At 45.8% G+C, this 16,910-nt stretch overlaps 1 protein-coding gene and 1 long non-coding RNA gene across 2 annotated transcripts; both read left to right on the top strand.

The window, feature by feature from the left end:
- Window positions 1-8,186: 8,186 nt before the first annotated feature.
- ACBD7 (acyl-CoA binding domain containing 7) lies at window positions 8,187-16,862 on the top strand. Its single transcript, XM_036460797.2, has 4 exons — window positions 8,187-8,296; window positions 16,021-16,138; window positions 16,242-16,304; window positions 16,386-16,862. Exons 1-4 carry the CDS (start codon window positions 8,285-8,287, stop codon window positions 16,457-16,459), a joined length of 267 nt encoding a protein of 88 aa, XP_036316690.1. The 5' UTR covers window positions 8,187-8,284; the 3' UTR covers window positions 16,460-16,862.
- Window positions 8,902-10,814, top strand: LOC123653212. Its single transcript, XR_006742884.1, has 3 exons — window positions 8,902-9,080; window positions 9,957-9,959; window positions 10,802-10,814. It is a non-coding gene; the product is annotated as an uncharacterized LOC123653212 (long non-coding RNA).
- Window positions 16,863-16,910: the final 48 nt, after the last annotated feature.

Raw genomic sequence — 16,910 nt, 5'->3', positions numbered from 1 at the left:
GTGGGCTCAATCCCCAGAAAGGGGTATGCAGGAGGCAGCCAATCAATGTTTCGCTTTCACATGGATGTTTCTCTCTCTCCCCTTCCTCTCAGTAAAAATCAATAAAAATATTATTTAAAAATCAATAAAAAATGTTCTTGTTCAGAATTAACGGTTATCCTCTTAATGGCTGTATGATATTAATCTCATAGATTTGTTACCATTCTGTAAATTCCTCTCCAGTTAGGTTTCCATTCATCCATTCAGCAAATATTCACGAAGCACCTCCAAACGTGCAGGCAGTGTTCTAGGCCCTGGGGTTCAGTGTGAACAGGTCCCCACATCCACCCACATAAGTCCTTTTGGAGCTCACAATCTGTGAGGGCCCTGAAAGCTTCTGCCATTTATGATTAACTACATATGATTTTTTTAAACAACTGCAATAGTAACATGTGCACATGATTAAAAATTCAAATGATACTTTCATTTTATGACTCTTATTAAGTCTTCCTCCCTGGACTCTGAGCTTCTTGTATATTCTCCCTAAACATTTGATACACATGCAGGTAGACAGTCTCCCTTCCTACAGTTATTCCAAGCCAACTCCTCCTCCAGCTGGCAATTTGATGAAAACTAGCAAGATTTTGTACTGAAATTTAAAGATACTAATCCATTAGGGAAAAATAACCAGAAGGAGCCTTATTGGGAAAATGTTATAAAACACTAGACTAGCCCAGCCAGTGTGGCCCAGTGGTTGAGCATCGACCCATACACCAAGAGGTCTGTTCAATCCTCAGCAGGGGTCCTGTAAGAGGCAGCGGTCAATATTAATTTTTCTCTCCAAGGTTTCTATCTCTCCCTTTGAAATCAATAAACAAAAAAACCACTAGGGAGTATATCGTGTTTCTCCTTCTTTCTCTTCACTCAGTTTACTTAGTCACATTCTTTCTGGAGCTCAGGTAACAACCTTAGGGACCCACGTGGCAAAACTCAAGGAAGTGAAGCCAGCTGTGGAGACATCTGGAGTTTGGAACTATCCCTACTTTCAGGTAACCAGATTTTCTCATTCCAGATATTCCCTCATTTATACCACTGAGGCCTGCCCTCCCTGAAACACTCCGTGCAGGATTAAGAATTAAGTCCTCTCCAATTGAACTCCTACTTACTGGGCTGTCTACTGATGTTGACAAGCAAGTGTCTGTGGAATGTCAGAATTTTAAGGTACTTTCTCCATGTGTTAACTTGAGTCTCACAAATTGCCTGTATAATTGCTCAGCATGTGGATGAGGAAACAGACTCGGGTCAAACACCTTGCTTGAAGTCACAGCTGGTTTCTACATCTAAATTTCATGCTCTCCCAATCCTGGCTGCAGTTCAAAAATAATCTGTGGCCTTTAAAACAGAGATGGTTGGTCCTTGCACTCAATCTACTCAATTGGAGTTTGAGAATAAAGCTGATACATCTGGACTTGTAAAAAGTTGGCTGGGTGAACATGATACAGAACTGTAATTAGGAACCACAGATGTAGGACAGGAGACCTATCCACATTGGATAGCTCTAAAAATGGTCTCCTGACCTCTTCCTGGTCTCCACAGTTCCATGGGGTGAGTGGCCAGATCTCATTCATATCAGTATCATGTCCACTGCTAGAGACTATCTGCAGTCTTCAAACCAACCACACTGCACAGCCCGCCTCTACCCCCATTCCCTACATGCTCCTCTCAAGCTCAGAGAACTGGGAAGTAGCTCATTCAGATCCTATGCTGGTAGCAGGTGGGAGGTGGACAGGAAGACAAGCAAGACAAAAAATGATCTAACAGAGCTCCTGCCCAACTGCAAGTCAGTTAATGTATCAACATTGAAACACAGAATAAATACTTACAGATACGTGCTCTGGAGACACAGCAAGATATGCATTAACTCCTTCTGTCTTCAGAATCTGGTGGGGGAGATGAGAACCAAGTTCAGATAAGCAGAATCTTAATGCCCTATAATGCAGAACGACTCACTGGTAAAGAGTGCAGCTTTGGAGGAGAAAAATGCAAAGCCCTTGTGAGGTGCCTATGGAGCTAACTGGAGGCTTCTACTGCCTCTATAGGATCAAGTGCAAACTCTTTAAGGCCCCCTCCACACACACACACACACTGGCCCCATCTCCCCACCAACCTTTCTCTTTGTGCCCCATCACACATTTCATCCCGCCATTGGACCACATGCTACTTAATGAGGTCATCAGCTTCTCCTCTCCATGTCTTTATGCACATTATTTCCTCTGCCTGACAGCCCCCTTTTTTACTTCAAGTACTTCTGGATTACCCACAGTAATAGTACAGAAAAACAGTCACTGGCCTCACTGAGCTTAGAATCTATGAGGAAGACATATCAGCAGATAATACAGTAAGACATTCAGATCAGGGAACAACAGGATTCTAAGGAAACAGCAGTTGAAGGGCCTCCTGGAAGAAGTGACCCTTTGACTAAATACCTAAAGAAGGCCTACCAAAGGGAGTACCAAGTACGTGTCCAAGGAACAGCATTAAAGGAGATAGTAAATGTCACGGGCAGATGCTAGAGAGAGGAGTGAGATACTAGGAAAGGTGGGTAAGGACCAGACGGTGAAGGTCCTCGAAGGCCTTACAGTGGGAAGCACTCTGTCTCCTTAAAGCAGAGGAGGGACAGGACCAGACAAGCACTGCAGAAAGACCTTTGTGGACTGGGGTGTATAAGGGTCTTTTGCCAAGACTGGAAGCAGTAAAGAGGCTCCCGGAAAAGTCCTAGTGAAAAATGATGGTGGGCCCCACCTGGCTGGCTCAGTGGTCAGAGTGCCCGCCAGCGGACTGAAGGGCTCCTTCCCCGGGATGTGGGCCCCATCCCCAGTGAGGGGTGTGCAGGAGGCAGCCCATCAGTGATTCTCTCATCATTGATGTTTCTCTGTCTCTTCCTCTCTGAAAACAATAACAATATATTTAAAATAAATAAATGATGGTGGCCTGCAGATGAGCAGCTGCAGAGGGAATGGGCATAAATACGTGCTAATTAAGAGCTAAGAGGTGAAATCTACCAAACATAGTGATCAACCTGGAGCCAAGCAGAGGATGGCCGCGGGGAGGCCTCCCGGCTTCTAGATTCTGCGGAGGAGGGAAGGCCAAGCCCAGAGTTAATCCCTCCCCTGGTGCCTAGAGCCTGCAGTACTTTACCACTTAGCATACCCGATTGTGGTTATTTTGTGGTCCGGCTCCACTCCCAGGCTGTGGATACTGTAAGGCCAGAGAGAGGCTTTATCTTACAGTTCTCGTACCCAAGACACTCAACACCGGGCCGAGCACGGAGCGGGAGCCGAGGCCGGGACAGCCTGGGCAGGGCGGCCAGGCGGCGGAGGCGGGGCCAAGGGCGAGCCCTGGAGACCCTGCGTGCCTTCCAGCCCGCACCCCGCGAGTCCCAGCCCGGACTCGGCCCGAGGAGCCCCCTCCCGCGACCGCGGCGCCCGCTCCCTCTCCCGAGCGCGCGTGCGCACAGCCCGCGCCCTCCCCGCTCCGCCTTCCAAACGCTCACCGAATCACTCTACACCGTTCCGCGTTACCTCACTTACAACAGGAAATGTCGGCTCACAGCCACCCGCGGCCGAAGGGGTACGGAGGGCGGACCGGGCTGTAAACACGTGGAGATTGGGAGTCTGGTGGGGGTGGGAGGCTCCTGGGGGCCCAGCCGCAGCACTGCGCAGGCGCGATGTCTGTCTCGCGAGATCTCACGGTTGCCATGGTAACCTGCTGCTAAGTGCTTGACTCCCTCATCTGGGAGCCTGTCTGAAGCCAATAGTCTCTGGAAGGTTGGTCCTCCCACCTGCCACCCTCTCCTTCTGGCCCAGTTTCTACTTTTCAGCGCCCGGCAGTTGCAGCCCTCTGTCTCTCCCCGCTTTTCTGTATCTGGCTGCCTAAAGGCGGCCACAGTCAACCCCGGCCCTGTGCCCTCATCTTCACAGAATCCCCGTGGGAATCCCCAGCTCCATAAAAATCAAGATAGAGGACCCAGGAGGGAGTGGCACACACACAAAGAAAGATAAATGGGAGATGAGGGTGATTTGAGGGGGAAAAAACATGCCTACTTTTGCTCACTCCTGTATATCCGAAAGAATTGAAAGCTGGCACTGGACAGATACTTATAAGCCAGTGCTCATAGTAACATTATCCACAATAGCTAAAAGGTGGAAACAACTCAAAGCACCGATAGGTGAATGGATGAATAAAATGTGATCTATACACACAGCGGGACATTATTCAGCCATAAATATAAGAATGTCGTACTGACACGTTCTATAACCATGGATGAATCTTGAAAAACATTATGCAAAGAGAAATAAGTCAGTCACAAAATGACAAATATTGTATGATTAAACTTATATGAGCTACCAAGAATAGGCAAATTCATGCTGACAGAAAGTAGAATAGAAGTTACCAGGACTGAGAGGAAGAGGGGGTGGGAAACTATTATTTAATGGATATAGAGATTTTGTGGGGGAAGATGAAAAAGTTTTGGAAATAGATAGATGTGGTAGTAAAACAGTATTGTGAATGTATTTAATTCCCCTGGGTTGCACATTTAATAATGGTTAAAATAATAAACCATTATATAAACTTTATATTATGTGTATTTTACCATATACACTGACAGTACTTGTCTGTGGTCCCAGACTTTGTCAGCCCCTCACTTGACAGGAAGCCTTGGGCTGGAACACAGTAAAGACCCTACTTGCCAAAAAGGAAAGTGGGGAACACTTCGTTGCATAGACTGTGTTTCTTCACACCCACATGTGCCACCTGTGTAAAATATAGTCTAAGGGTGCATGTATTTCCATCCAGCTGGAGGGATGACGATGCTTTCAAAGCATCCTACTGAAAGTGGTTATTCAATAGGGGTTATTATCTGTCACAGAAGTCTGGAGGTTTTCCAGAGCTGGCTCATTTGGCTTCGCAGCAGTTCATCAAAATCCCAAGGGCTTTCTATATTTCCATTTGCCATCCTCAGAATGTTGGCATTTACCCTCAATCAGCACATCCTACACAATCACCTTGTATAAGCAGTAAGCTTTGCCTCATGAATTTCTTTCTTTTTACCAGAAAAAAAGAACCAAAGAAGTCTAAATATACTTCCCTTCGTGGCTTATTGGACAGCCCATGCCTAAACCAGTCACTGCAGAGGTGAATGAGTCAAGCAAGAATGACTTAGGCCAACTATGATTTTTCTCCTGAAGATGGACCCACATTCCCTGAGCATCTTTTGGCTCCATATCTAAGCAGAAGTAGGGTTGTTAACAAAATAGGAGGAGATGGATTCCAGGTGGGGAGCAGTGGCTTCCCCAGGAGGAAGACATAACTGTTTTCTGGAGCTCAGTTGCAGAATACATTAACTGGATGTTAATAGGTAAGACACATGCAATATTATAATCAAAAGAGCAGAATGGAGACAAAATTATAAGCCCTATGTACTTTAATTCAGTCCTGGTTACACATTATTATTGAAACTAAAGGCTCTAAAGAACATTATAAAATGATGAACAAAAGAGATAGGCAGTAAAGCATCAAACTATCAAATTACAGCAGGAAGGTTAGGGAGAGGTGGGGGAGATAAGAGATCAACTGAAGGACTTGTATACATGCATATAAGCATAACCAATGGATGCAAAACACTGGGGGGTGAGGGCATGTATGGGAGTGGAGTGTGTGGGGGAGGGGCAATGATAAGATTTATATACATATAATACCTTATAAAAAAAGAAACTAAAGGTTAAAAAAATAAATTTTTAAAAGGACCAAAAATTGTCCTAACTGTAATTGAAAAACAAATAAATAAAATGGTTCTATCTTGGTCAAAGAGTAGATGAGATAGAAAGAATAATCTCTTTAGGAATTCGCTCAGGTGTTTCACAATATTCAGCTGCTATATCCAGCCATGCTTGTCTTGCCTGTGTGCTGGAAACCTGCCCTGCTTTGTACTTGTTGTTGGAACTACATAAGTTTTACTGAAATGACTCTTTTCTGGCCTTGACACTAAACCTCTCTAACCTGCTCTGGAAACACTGTCTAGCTTTGGGCCAGTATCCAAAGCAAGTTGGGTCTCCCCTCTAAAATTTTCAGGTCTTTATAATTATGTAATGTTTTCTGACTATCCTCACAGTCCAACCTATTCAGAGCAGCAGCAACATGAATTCATGTACCAGAGGGGTCCCTAGGCCTGGCCTGTAGGATTGGGCTGAAACTGGCTCTCTGACCCCCCCCTCCCCCCCTCCCAAGGAGTCCGGATTGCGAGAGGGCACCGGCCAGGCTGAGGGACCCCACCGGTGCACGTTTGGTGCCAGGAAGGAATGTGGGAGGTTGGCCAGCTGGGGAGGGACAATGGGGGTGGGTAGTGGGGAGGCTCCAGGGAATGTCTGGCCCATCTCGCTCAGTCTGGATTGGCCAGACCCCAGCAGCAAGCTAACATACCAGTCAGAGCATCTGCCCCCTGGTGGTCAGTGCTTATCATCACCAGCAGTTGAGCTGCCTTAGCATATCATTAGTATGTTACTCTTTGGTTGAATAAGATGACCAGACACTTAGCATATTGTGATTTTACTATATAGGATGTATATGTTGATTTATAATTAATATTTAATAAAATAGTAAAGAAAAAAATAATTTATTTTCTGTCCAAATTGACTCACCCCTAAGGGTTCCAGAAAGCTGTTTCTACTGTCCCTACTATACTATTAGCACTGGACAGAGGGCATCAATATTTCTATTTTCTTCCTTCCTTTGTGTTCCTGGAGACAAGACACCCATGGCTCTGGCATTCTGTCCAGGAATGGCAATTCAAGAGAAGAATGTGCTTTGAAAATAGTCTTAAAAGAACATTCTAGATTAGAGAATAAAACAGAGCAGAAGTACCTTTTCTCTCTCCATTTCTCCTGGTTTCTTAAAATGGCTATAAAGCCCCAATGCCTCCTTTGCACAGTCACAGACGTCGGCCCTCACTGCAGGATCTCCCTGCTGATGCGCCGGCGGGCTCTCCCCACCGAGGCAGCTTGCCTTTGAATCAAGCGTGTATTGCCCATCACCCAGGAATTTAGAAAATAAAAATACAGAAATCGTGTCCACTAAGTTTTTCTGACATTTGCTTTTTGTTCTTTACTTGGAAATTCAACCGATATCACTGTGGAAACATTTTCAAGGAGAAAATCACAAACCAAGGGATTTACATGAAATGGTAGCAAATATTTTTTAAATGTCATTTTGTGTAAAAACAAGCTAAAATCTGTTGAGGCTTTTCTTCTCTGTCCCCTGCATTGTCAGACTTCGCTGTATCCTTAGATGTTTCAGATCAGTAACTTCCTTGACCTGCTTTTGTGGATTCTTCCTGTCGCCTTGCTGCACAGTGCTCCTGTTTAAAGGAAGGGCTGTCAATCAGCTCCTCAAATGACAGAGAAATGCGGTCCCCGTTCTTTGAAAATTTAATCAATGTGGATCACAATCCAATTCTATGTGTCTGCAGTCAGTGTGACAATGACCCCACCCCACCCCCCAAAAATACGGTCAGGCTGCAATCTTGTGCCCGTGAAAGTTGTTAGCGTGGTTGCAGCAGTGCTCAGAATGTGTTTTTGCTTTTCAAAGAAAAGACCCAAACTACCAGCCTTTTCCACTCCTGATGAAGTGTGTCTAAGAGGCGGCTGGGGAGACGTGAAAGGTCTGAGCAAACGCTGTCCACCGTCCAGGCTTCCGGGCATCATGGGGAGGACGGAGATAAGTGAGGTCCGTGCCAGGGAGACCTCGCTGGGTTTCCTGCCAGCAGGCTCGCGAGGCCAACAGCCTCGTGAGGAAGAACCGGGCAGCGCGCCCAGAGTGGAGAAGAACGCATTTAAATCCCCTCCTTTCGCTTTTCCAGGTGCAGCCGCACTCGCAGCTGCCCATCCTCCAGAGACCAGCGGGGCCGGGAGGCAGGAGGACAGCGGGCGCCTTCCCCCCCCCCCCCCCCACCTGCGGCCAATGGGAGCCGGGGGCGGGGCCGCGCTGCCCTTTAAATGGGATTTTTTTACAGAGAGGAAGGGAGAGAGAGAGCTAGAAACGTCGATGAGAGAGAAACATCGACCAGCTGCCTTTTGTGCCCGCAACCAACGTACATGCCCTTGGCCGGAATCGAACCTGGGACCTTTCAGTCCGCAGACCGACGCTCTACCGCTGAGCCCAACCGGTTTGGCCGCGCTGCCCTTTAAACATCCGAGGCACTGGGCTCCTGGAACCGGCCTCCGGGTGCAGCAGCTGTGAGTGCACCACCATGTCCCTGCAGGTGAGCCAGGGGGTGGGCAGGCCGCGCGGGGGGACAGCTCCACAGAGGGTAGTGCTCAAGGGGGTGGGGTGCATCTCGGACCCTGAGCTTTGGGCCGCTGCTGCCGGCTGATCCCGAGGACACTCCCACCCCTTCGCCTGCGCCCGCTTACTGCAGTGGAGACCACACCGGCGCCCTCGGGTTCTTTCAATGACGAGCTGGGGCTCCCTATGGCAACTCCTGTGACCCCCAGGGACTGGTTAAACGCAAGGTAGGCACCAGCCCCAGGGAGGGTGGATGCGGGGGATGGGGGCAGGAGTATCGGGGAGGGAGGAACTGCGTGGCCCTGTCCTGCCTCCTTCCTGGACGTGGAGGCGAGGACATTTGGGGTCTCGCTCGAGCCCCTTTGCTTTTAGTACAAACAAGGGTTCTCTTGGGCAAGGGCAAATATCTGTAAAATTTCAATTTAACAATACTGTTTCTCCGATATGTGAAACATATATGTTCAGGATGGAAAAAGAACAGATATAAAGTAAATTTAAGAAACCTCACTGAAGTGATCATTGCTGTTAACAGCTACTTACACATGTATACCAGAAATACGTATGTGCACATGTATGTGCCTGGAGGCAGTGAGCCCTGACCTTGCCAGCTTCCAGCGGACCCTGGGCCACATCACCACGCTGCTGAGGCCCCGGGGGCGCCTCCTCCTCATCGGGGCCCTGGAAGAGTCCTGGTACCTGGCCCAGGAGGCCAGGCTGACGGTGGTGCCCCTGAGAGAGGAGGACGTGAGGGAGGCCCTGGTGTGAGACCTCCGCACCTACACCATGCCCGCCCATCTCATAGCCACTCACATAGTCATTTACTCAATGAGTAGCACACAGGCTGTACCACTTGCCAACACTCTGTAAGGCCCGGCTCTTGCTACCAAGATGAATATTTAGTCTGCCCTCTATTGTGGATCTATGAGGGAACAAGCATTACAGTCCCACCCAGCTTTCATGTTGAGCCCTAATAATTGCTGTCCATGCTGCCTGGAACCCCTCCCTGTTCCAGACCATCCCACAAGCGCTGACCTCCAGCTCAGTTCAGCTCTATCTCCTCTGGGAAGGATTCTCCTATCCCTACTGCTGTTCCCTCCTATTTGTTCCCAGAGCACCCAAATATCACATGACTAATGGCCTAGCGCACGAAATTCGTGCACTTTTCTTCTATTAATTAGAAGAAATATTTTAACATTGCTGTTTGCCCTTTCTCTATAACAGAAGTGTCAGAGATGAAAGGAAATTAGTAAAAATCTATATAAAATCTCCCTCCTGTCAGAGTCTGGGACCGCAGGACCTAGAGTCAAGACCCCCTCCCATCACCCGCACACACTAAGAAAATGCAGGAGACCCAGACCCGGCTGGCCCCACCCCGACTGGGTGAGACCCAGACCTGGCAGCTCCACCCCTACAAGCCCCTCCGGGCAGGGGACACATGTGGTCTCCTGGCCTGAAGCCAGGGCGGGGGCGCGGCCTGAGGTCCCCTGTCAAGCCTTGTGGGGTGTGTGTGTGTGGCCTGAGGTCTCCCATGAAGCCCCGCTGGGTGGGGGGCCCCCTGCCTGCCTCTCCTCCTCATCCCCTTCCCCCCCACCCCACCCAGCCCAGGGTCAGGCATCGCTGAACGGGGACTCACTCAGGCAGTGTCACATCCCTCGCCAGGGATGCAGGCAGGCAGCTTCACCTCAGCACTGGGCGAGGACACACACAGGCAGCCTGACATTAGCGCTGGGGGGGACAGTCCCCGTCCCCGTCCCCACCCACAGACTGGTTGAGCCTGAGACACCTTAATGGACAAATTAGCATATTACCTCTTTATAGGTATAGTTCATTATTACCTGCTCATCTCCCAGGAGTCCCTGAGCTCCTTGAGAGCTGGCTGCCCTGTTCATCCCTGGCTGCCTCGCCAATATCTGTGTTAAATAGTATGTTACATGTGAGGAGCCCTGGCAGGCAGAATCAATAGAATAAAATAAAAAACATTTACATTCTTAATTGTATTTAATCCTAACACCTCCCTGCTTGAGATTGATAGGATCTTTTTATTTTTCCCAGCAAAAGCTGAGTCTCAGAGGAGCCTCGGTGCGCGTGCCGAATCCCATGGCAGCGTGTCTCTCGCAGTGCTCCTTGCACTAGGGCTCAACACGGCTGGACGGGAAGGTCCTCAGAGAGAGGGCACATGGGAGCCGCACCGTAGAGCAGGATGGTACCGAGTCAGGGTGCCAGGGAAGGGCGTGCTGGAAAGAGAACGATCCTGGGCCCTGCCCTGGAATGGGTTTCTCTGCCTGGGGAGGAAGGAGGGGCGAGGACCCCTGACACTGCCTGGGAGACTGCGTCAGGGGCTCACCTCCTCTGCGGAGAGGGTCTGAGATGTTCATTAGCCTGTCCAGAATATGAAGAACAATTTTCCGGAAACTTCTTCCTAGAAGGCAGGTGCCGAGCCTTAGAATTCTAATCAAGGCTTGGCTTGCCAAAAGCAGCTGAGCTGCGGTTACTGGAAAAGGGCATGAAACTCCACAACAGGACACGGAGACTCCTGGGTAAGCCGGGCGGGGAAGAGCCCAGGCCTCTCTGAATAGCCCTGCCCTGCCTTGCCCTTCGGGAGCCCCGCCATTAATGTAGCGTTTTTATTTTGTCCCAATTATAGACACAATGCATGCACATTATAGAAGATTTGGAAGGTATAGAAAGTATTAAAAAACCACATACACACAGAGAACTTACCAATAATCAAAGGTGATTTTTACATGTTTTATTATATTTCTTTCTAGTCTTTATTTCCCCCCCATATTACTTACAGAGTGAGTGTAGGAAAAACGGTTTTGTATTCTTTGTTAAATTATTTTTAAAAAGTATTTTTCATGTCTTGCTTCATTGTGAATACTTTTTTTTCAGTTTTTTTTTTTCTAGGACTAGTTTATTTTTCCTCAAAGCGTCTTGTAATAAAAATAATAGTAGTTAAAATTTACTTACCACTCACTATGTGCCAGGTACTATTTTAAATATTTTACATGTGCTAACTTATTTAAATCTGCCTAACAACTTTGTAGATAGGGGGTGTTATTGGCCCATATTCCAGATGAAGAAACAGAGGGGTTAAATAACTTGCCCAAGGTCACACAGCTCTGAAGTGGTGAAGCTTAGATTCAAACCACTCAAGTCCAGTTCGAGTCTGTGTTCTTAACCATGATGTTATGTATAATGGAGCTGACAATTTCTTAAAAGCATTCAGGAAGATGAGGCAGGGGTTTGTCACATGCACCCATGGTTCTCAGATTCCTGGGATAAATGGGATCATTTTCAAGGTTATTTAGGTTGGAGACTCTGGTCTCCCATTTGTAAGGGATTTTTGTTCATTACAAAACAACTGTCCAGTTGTGCTAATGTCCTGTCTTTGGTGCTGGATAGAAATTTTATCTAGCAGCTCTGCTGAGATCACTGGAGTTCTGAAATTACAGTGGGGCTATCTTCTTTCTCTACCAGGCATTTGGTTCTTTGTATCAAAAGGGAGCTCTGGGTTTGGAAAAAGAAAATGCAGGATGGGGGTAGAATGCCTCACTGAGACTGTCTTGTTTGATACTCAACAATTACTATTTATCCCACGTTTAAAATAAATAACATTAGGTAAAATATAGTCTATTTAAAAAAGTAGAATGGGAACTTAGCCCAGCCGGTGTGGCTCAGTGGTTGAGCATTGAGCTATGAACCAAGAGGTCATGGTTCCATTCCCATTCGGGGCACAGGACTGGGTTGTGTGCTTGATCCCCAGTAGGGGGCATGCAGGAGGCAGCCAGTCAATGATTCTCTCTCATCATTAATGTTCCTTTCTCTCCCTCTCCTAGCCTCTCTAAAATCAACTAAAAAAAAAAAAAAAAAAAAGATGGTGGCTTAGGTAAACACTTGCCTCCCTCCACAGCTACATCAGAATTTAAAGTACACAACAATCATTATTCAGAACTGCCTGAAATCTGGCTGAATGGAAGTCCTACAACTAGGGAATTAAAGAAGAAGCACATAGAGACTGGTAGGAGGGGCAAAGATGTGAGAGCTGGTCCCACACTACCCTATGGTAGATAAAAATTGGGAGGGATATCCCTGTGCTGAGGTACCCTTGAGGAGCAAGGGGCCCAATCCCACTCCACGCTCCCAGCTCAGAGTTTCAGTGCCAAGGAAGAGAAGTCCTTATAACTTCTGACTGCAAAAACCAGGGAGATTGAAACTGAGGGAAACAGAGGGATGCTGGAATCCCAGGCAATTCTCTTAAAAAGCCCTCACAGAGACTTACTCCTACTCCCTCTGAGCTTCAGCACTGGGGCAGCAGCTCAAAAGGGACATATGGGAATGAACTGAATTGTCTAGCATCACAGCGAGAACTGGAAGGACATCTTCTTTCCAGACAGAAGTACTAGTAGAGCCCATTGTTCCTTTGATGAGCCTGCAGGTGTGAACCATATCTAAGACTCCATCAACCTGGCTCATACAGTTTGCCCTGATGATTTCCTGAGGCCCTGCTCCACCCAACTTTCAGGACTACCCAGGCTGTTTTTCCAGTGGCTTTTTCATATGAATGGCTTGTTGCAACTCATGCTTCAGATTTTTCTGGGGGGAAAAAATCTATAAAACAAGAAGCATTTAGCATCAGTGTGCCCAATACCTCTCATTAAGTGGCCCCAAGCCCAGCACAAGTAGCAGCCACCTGCAGATCACTTTGTAGTTCATGCCAAGTGGTCCAGAGCAGAATACAGGTGGCAGATGATCTTGGTCTGCACCTCCTGGGAGGCCCCAAGGTCAGTGCACCCAGTAACAGCTTTAGACCATGTCAAAGCATCACCACCCAAACACCTCCACAAGAAACACACTTGACGGGCACCAGAGCCCCATTGAAGTAAGTCCAGCTCTGTCGAGTGGGATCCTGCACAGTTGATCTTCAACAGGGATTGGAGGTTGGTGGTCAGAGCTCAGTGGTTGATGGTTGCAGTCAGTCCTTACAGTTGATTGGCATGGGGGTAAATCCACCCATTGACATGCCAACAGTAATCAAGTCTCAACTATAATAGACCACATCAGGAAGGGAGGGGGAACCTCGAATGCGCAACTTGGTGATCAGAGAGGTTGTGTCACTGGAACCTATAGAAAACCTAGAACACCTTCTATATTAGGACACTCTACCAATCCTGGAAGACATAGCAGCTCTACCTACTGTGTAGAAACAAACACAGGGGGGCTGCCAAAATGAGGAGATAAAGAAACATGTCCCAAATGAAAGAACAGTCCAAAACTCCAGACAAAGAACCAAACAAAATGGTAACAACTAATCTACTAGATGCAGAGTTCAAAACACTGCTTATAAGGATGCTCAATGAAGTTAGTGAGAACTTCAACAGCATAAAAAATGACCAGTAAGAAATTAAGGCTACACTAACTGAAATGAAGAATAATTTACAGGGAATCAACAATGAAGTTGAAGCCAATAATCAAATCAGTGATTTGGAATATAAGGAAGCAAAACACACCCAATCAGAACTGCAAAAAGACAGTGAAAGCAGAAATACTGCCCTCAGAAACTACCTAGTCCATTATACGGGTACAAATAATATAGATACATTATATAGGATAGGAAGGGAGCCTTTTTCAGCAGGAGGAGAGGTCTTGGCAGACAAAAACACATAATCCCTATATCTGGACTGATAGCCAGCCATATGCAGTATACTGCCAAACCAGTCATTAAAAACTGAACTGCTTTCTTATACCTTACACCAAACAGCTGTTGCCCTTAAAACCCCTCCTCAACCCCTTAGGTTCTGCCTTCCCAGTTCACCCAGATTTGCTTCTGATTCGTTGGTTTTATGCCATTTAGCATCAAAAGCCCCACCTCCTAGGCAGCCATTAGCTCCTCGCAGTTCACCCAGATTTGGTTTTGATTGGTCAGTCTCTATGCCAATCAGCATCTCTGGGTCTATCTCTGGCCTGATCATAGAGGCAGCTGATCATCAGCCACCTCAGGCTGCTGGCAAGCAAGCTGAACTGCTGACCTCTAGGAGAGAGAGAGGCTTGGCTTCTCTCTCCAGACCTCCCAGCAGCTGGTTGTGCTGATCAGCCCTGCCTCTCTGTCTCATAGAGGTCAGCAGTTCAGCCCACTCTCCTGCTGCACATGCAGTCTGGTGTTCTATTGAGCCTTCTGTCATTACGCCCCTGGCTCTTTATATATATAGATCTTTTTGACAAAAGCCATTGTGACAGGTGTGAAGTGATATCTCATTGTGGTTGTTTTTTCTTATTCATCTTTATTGAAAGTATAACAGATGTCCTCCCCCCCCCCCCCCCCCCCATTGACCTCTTTCTAGCCTGCTCTGCTCCTCACCCCAGGCCTTCACCACACTATTGTCTGTGTCCATGCATTATGTATATATGCATATAAGTTCTTTGGTTAATCTCTTCCCACCCGCACACTACTCCTGCCTTTCCTCTGAGATTCCACAGTCTGTTCCATGCTTCTGTGTCTTTGGATCTATTTTGTTCATCAGTTTACTTTGTTCTTTAGATTCCACATGTGATTGGGATCATATGATACTTATCTTTCTCTGACTGGCTTATTTCATTTAGCATAATACTCTCCAGCCCCCTCCAGGCTGTCTCAAAGGGTAAAAAAGCCTTCTTTTTTACTTCTGCATAGAATTCCATGGAATACTAGTAGATGTTAACACTCCTTTAAAAAAAATAAATATTTTGCCAAAACCAGTTTGGCTCAATGGATAGAGCGTCTATCAGTGGACTGAGGGGTCCCAGGTTTGATTCTGGTCAAGGGCATGTACCTTGGTTGCGGGCACATCCCCAGTAGGGGGTGTGCAGGAGGCAGCTGATCGATGTTTTTCTTCATCAATGTTTCTAGCTCTCTATCCCTCTCCCTTCTTCTCTGTAAAAAAAATCAATAAAATATATTTTCAAGTTTTACGTTCAAGTCTTTGATCCATTTTGAGTTGATTTCTGTGTACAGTGTTAGATAGTGGTCCAGTTTCATTCATTTGCATGTGGTTTTCCCAACACCATTTGTTGAAGAGACTGGCTTATTTGTTGTAAATCAAATTGACCATATATGCATGAGTTTCTTTCTGGGCTCTTTATTCTTTTGACCTAGGTGCCTGTTTTTATGCCAGTTTCCTACTGCTCTAATACAGTTTTGTATTATAGTTTAAAATCAGAAAGCATGATGCCTCTGGATATTTTCTTTCTCAAGATTGCTTTGGGTATTTGGAGTTTTTATGGTTCTATATAAATTTTAGGATTGTTGTTTCTATTTCTGTGAAAAATAATACTGGGCTTTTGATAGGGATTGTATTGAATCTGTAGGTTGCTTGGGGTAGTATGGACATTTTAACAATATTAATTCTTCCGATCCAAAAACACAGGATATTTTTTTCCATTTACTTGTGTCATCTTCAATTCTTAAACATTGATAAGTTGAACATTTTCAGTGTCCAGAATTATATTTTTTTCACCATATCTTGTCTATGTAGCACATAAGTACCTGGAATGGGTCCATGAATTAGTTATAATAATTCTGGTCAAGCCAGAGCAATAGTAGTATTTCTATCTGCATCTTCCTTTTCCTGCTCCTCTGAGTTCCCACTGCTTGGTGGTGAAAGCCCCCAGGCAGACGGGCCCGCATTAGGTAATGCACTGTGTGCCTCTTCTCCTTCGCTTTAGGCTGATTTTGACAGGGCAGCGGAAGACGTGAAGAAGCTGAAAGCAAGGCCAGAAGATGAAGAACTGAAAGAACTTTATGGGCTCTATAAACAATCTGTAATTGGAGACATCAATATTGGTATTTATTGTCATCTTTAAAATAGTGATATACTTCCATCAATGTTTACAGAAGCTAAGAGTAAAAAGTAAACCTGAAAATATGTCTATTCTTCTTTTGGCAGAGTGTCCAGGAATGCTAGATTTAAAGGGCAAGGCTAAGTGGGAAGCATGGAACCTCCAAAAAGGTTGTTAATTCTTAAATTCAGTGAACTTTCTTAACTTCCTAATGCATCTGTTAGTGAGATGATCTGTTTGTATCTTTCTAGGATTATCGAAGGAAGATGCCATGAATGCCTATATTTCTAAAGCAAAAGAGCTGATAGAAAAATATGGAATTTAGAATTCAGCGTATGAGAAAACTTTTCTTTTGAAGCCTTCGTAATGGTATCATGACCTAACATTTAGGGGAGAAATGCACTGTTAACTCATTACATCTGTTGAAAATTTTTGCTAGTAACATGAATTATAATCTTTAATTAGAGGTATGATTAAACTGTAATGTTAAGAAAATTTTACTTGCTAAAAACCAGGTAGTTTTTTTTTTCTTTTACATTTAAAAATAATTTATTTAGGTTTCTGATTCATCGCCTGTCAAAAACTAATCAATATAAAGAGATGATTCTAAACCTTGTTTTTAAAAATTATTGCTCTGGTAGTATGTGCATAAAAACATTAACAATTGTTTGTTCTTTTTAAAAAATAAATATATTTTTATTGATTTTTGAGAGGAAGGGAATGGGAGAGAGAGACAGAAATATTAATGATGAGAATCACTGATTGGCTGCCTGCTA

Source organism: Pipistrellus kuhlii, unplaced genomic scaffold, assembly GCF_014108245.1.
Source record: "Pipistrellus kuhlii isolate mPipKuh1 unplaced genomic scaffold, mPipKuh1.p scaffold_m20_p_1, whole genome shotgun sequence".
NCBI lineage: Eukaryota > Metazoa > Chordata > Mammalia > Chiroptera > Vespertilionidae > Pipistrellus > Pipistrellus kuhlii.
The sequence above is the reverse complement of the archived record's forward strand: the minus strand, read 5'-3'. Positions and strand labels throughout refer to the sequence as shown.

What these genes read in the sequence shown, in the direction of transcription:
- ACBD7 (XM_036460797.2), top strand. An exon ending in AATTGGAGACATCAATATTG is followed by an intron (nt 16,139 to 16,241) that starts GTATTTATTGTC and finishes TTCTTTTGGCAG; the next exon opens with AGTGTCCAGGAATGCTAGAT. An exon ending in AGCATGGAACCTCCAAAAAG is followed by an intron (nt 16,305 to 16,385) that starts GTTGTTAATTCT and finishes GTATCTTTCTAG; the next exon opens with GATTATCGAAGGAAGATGCC.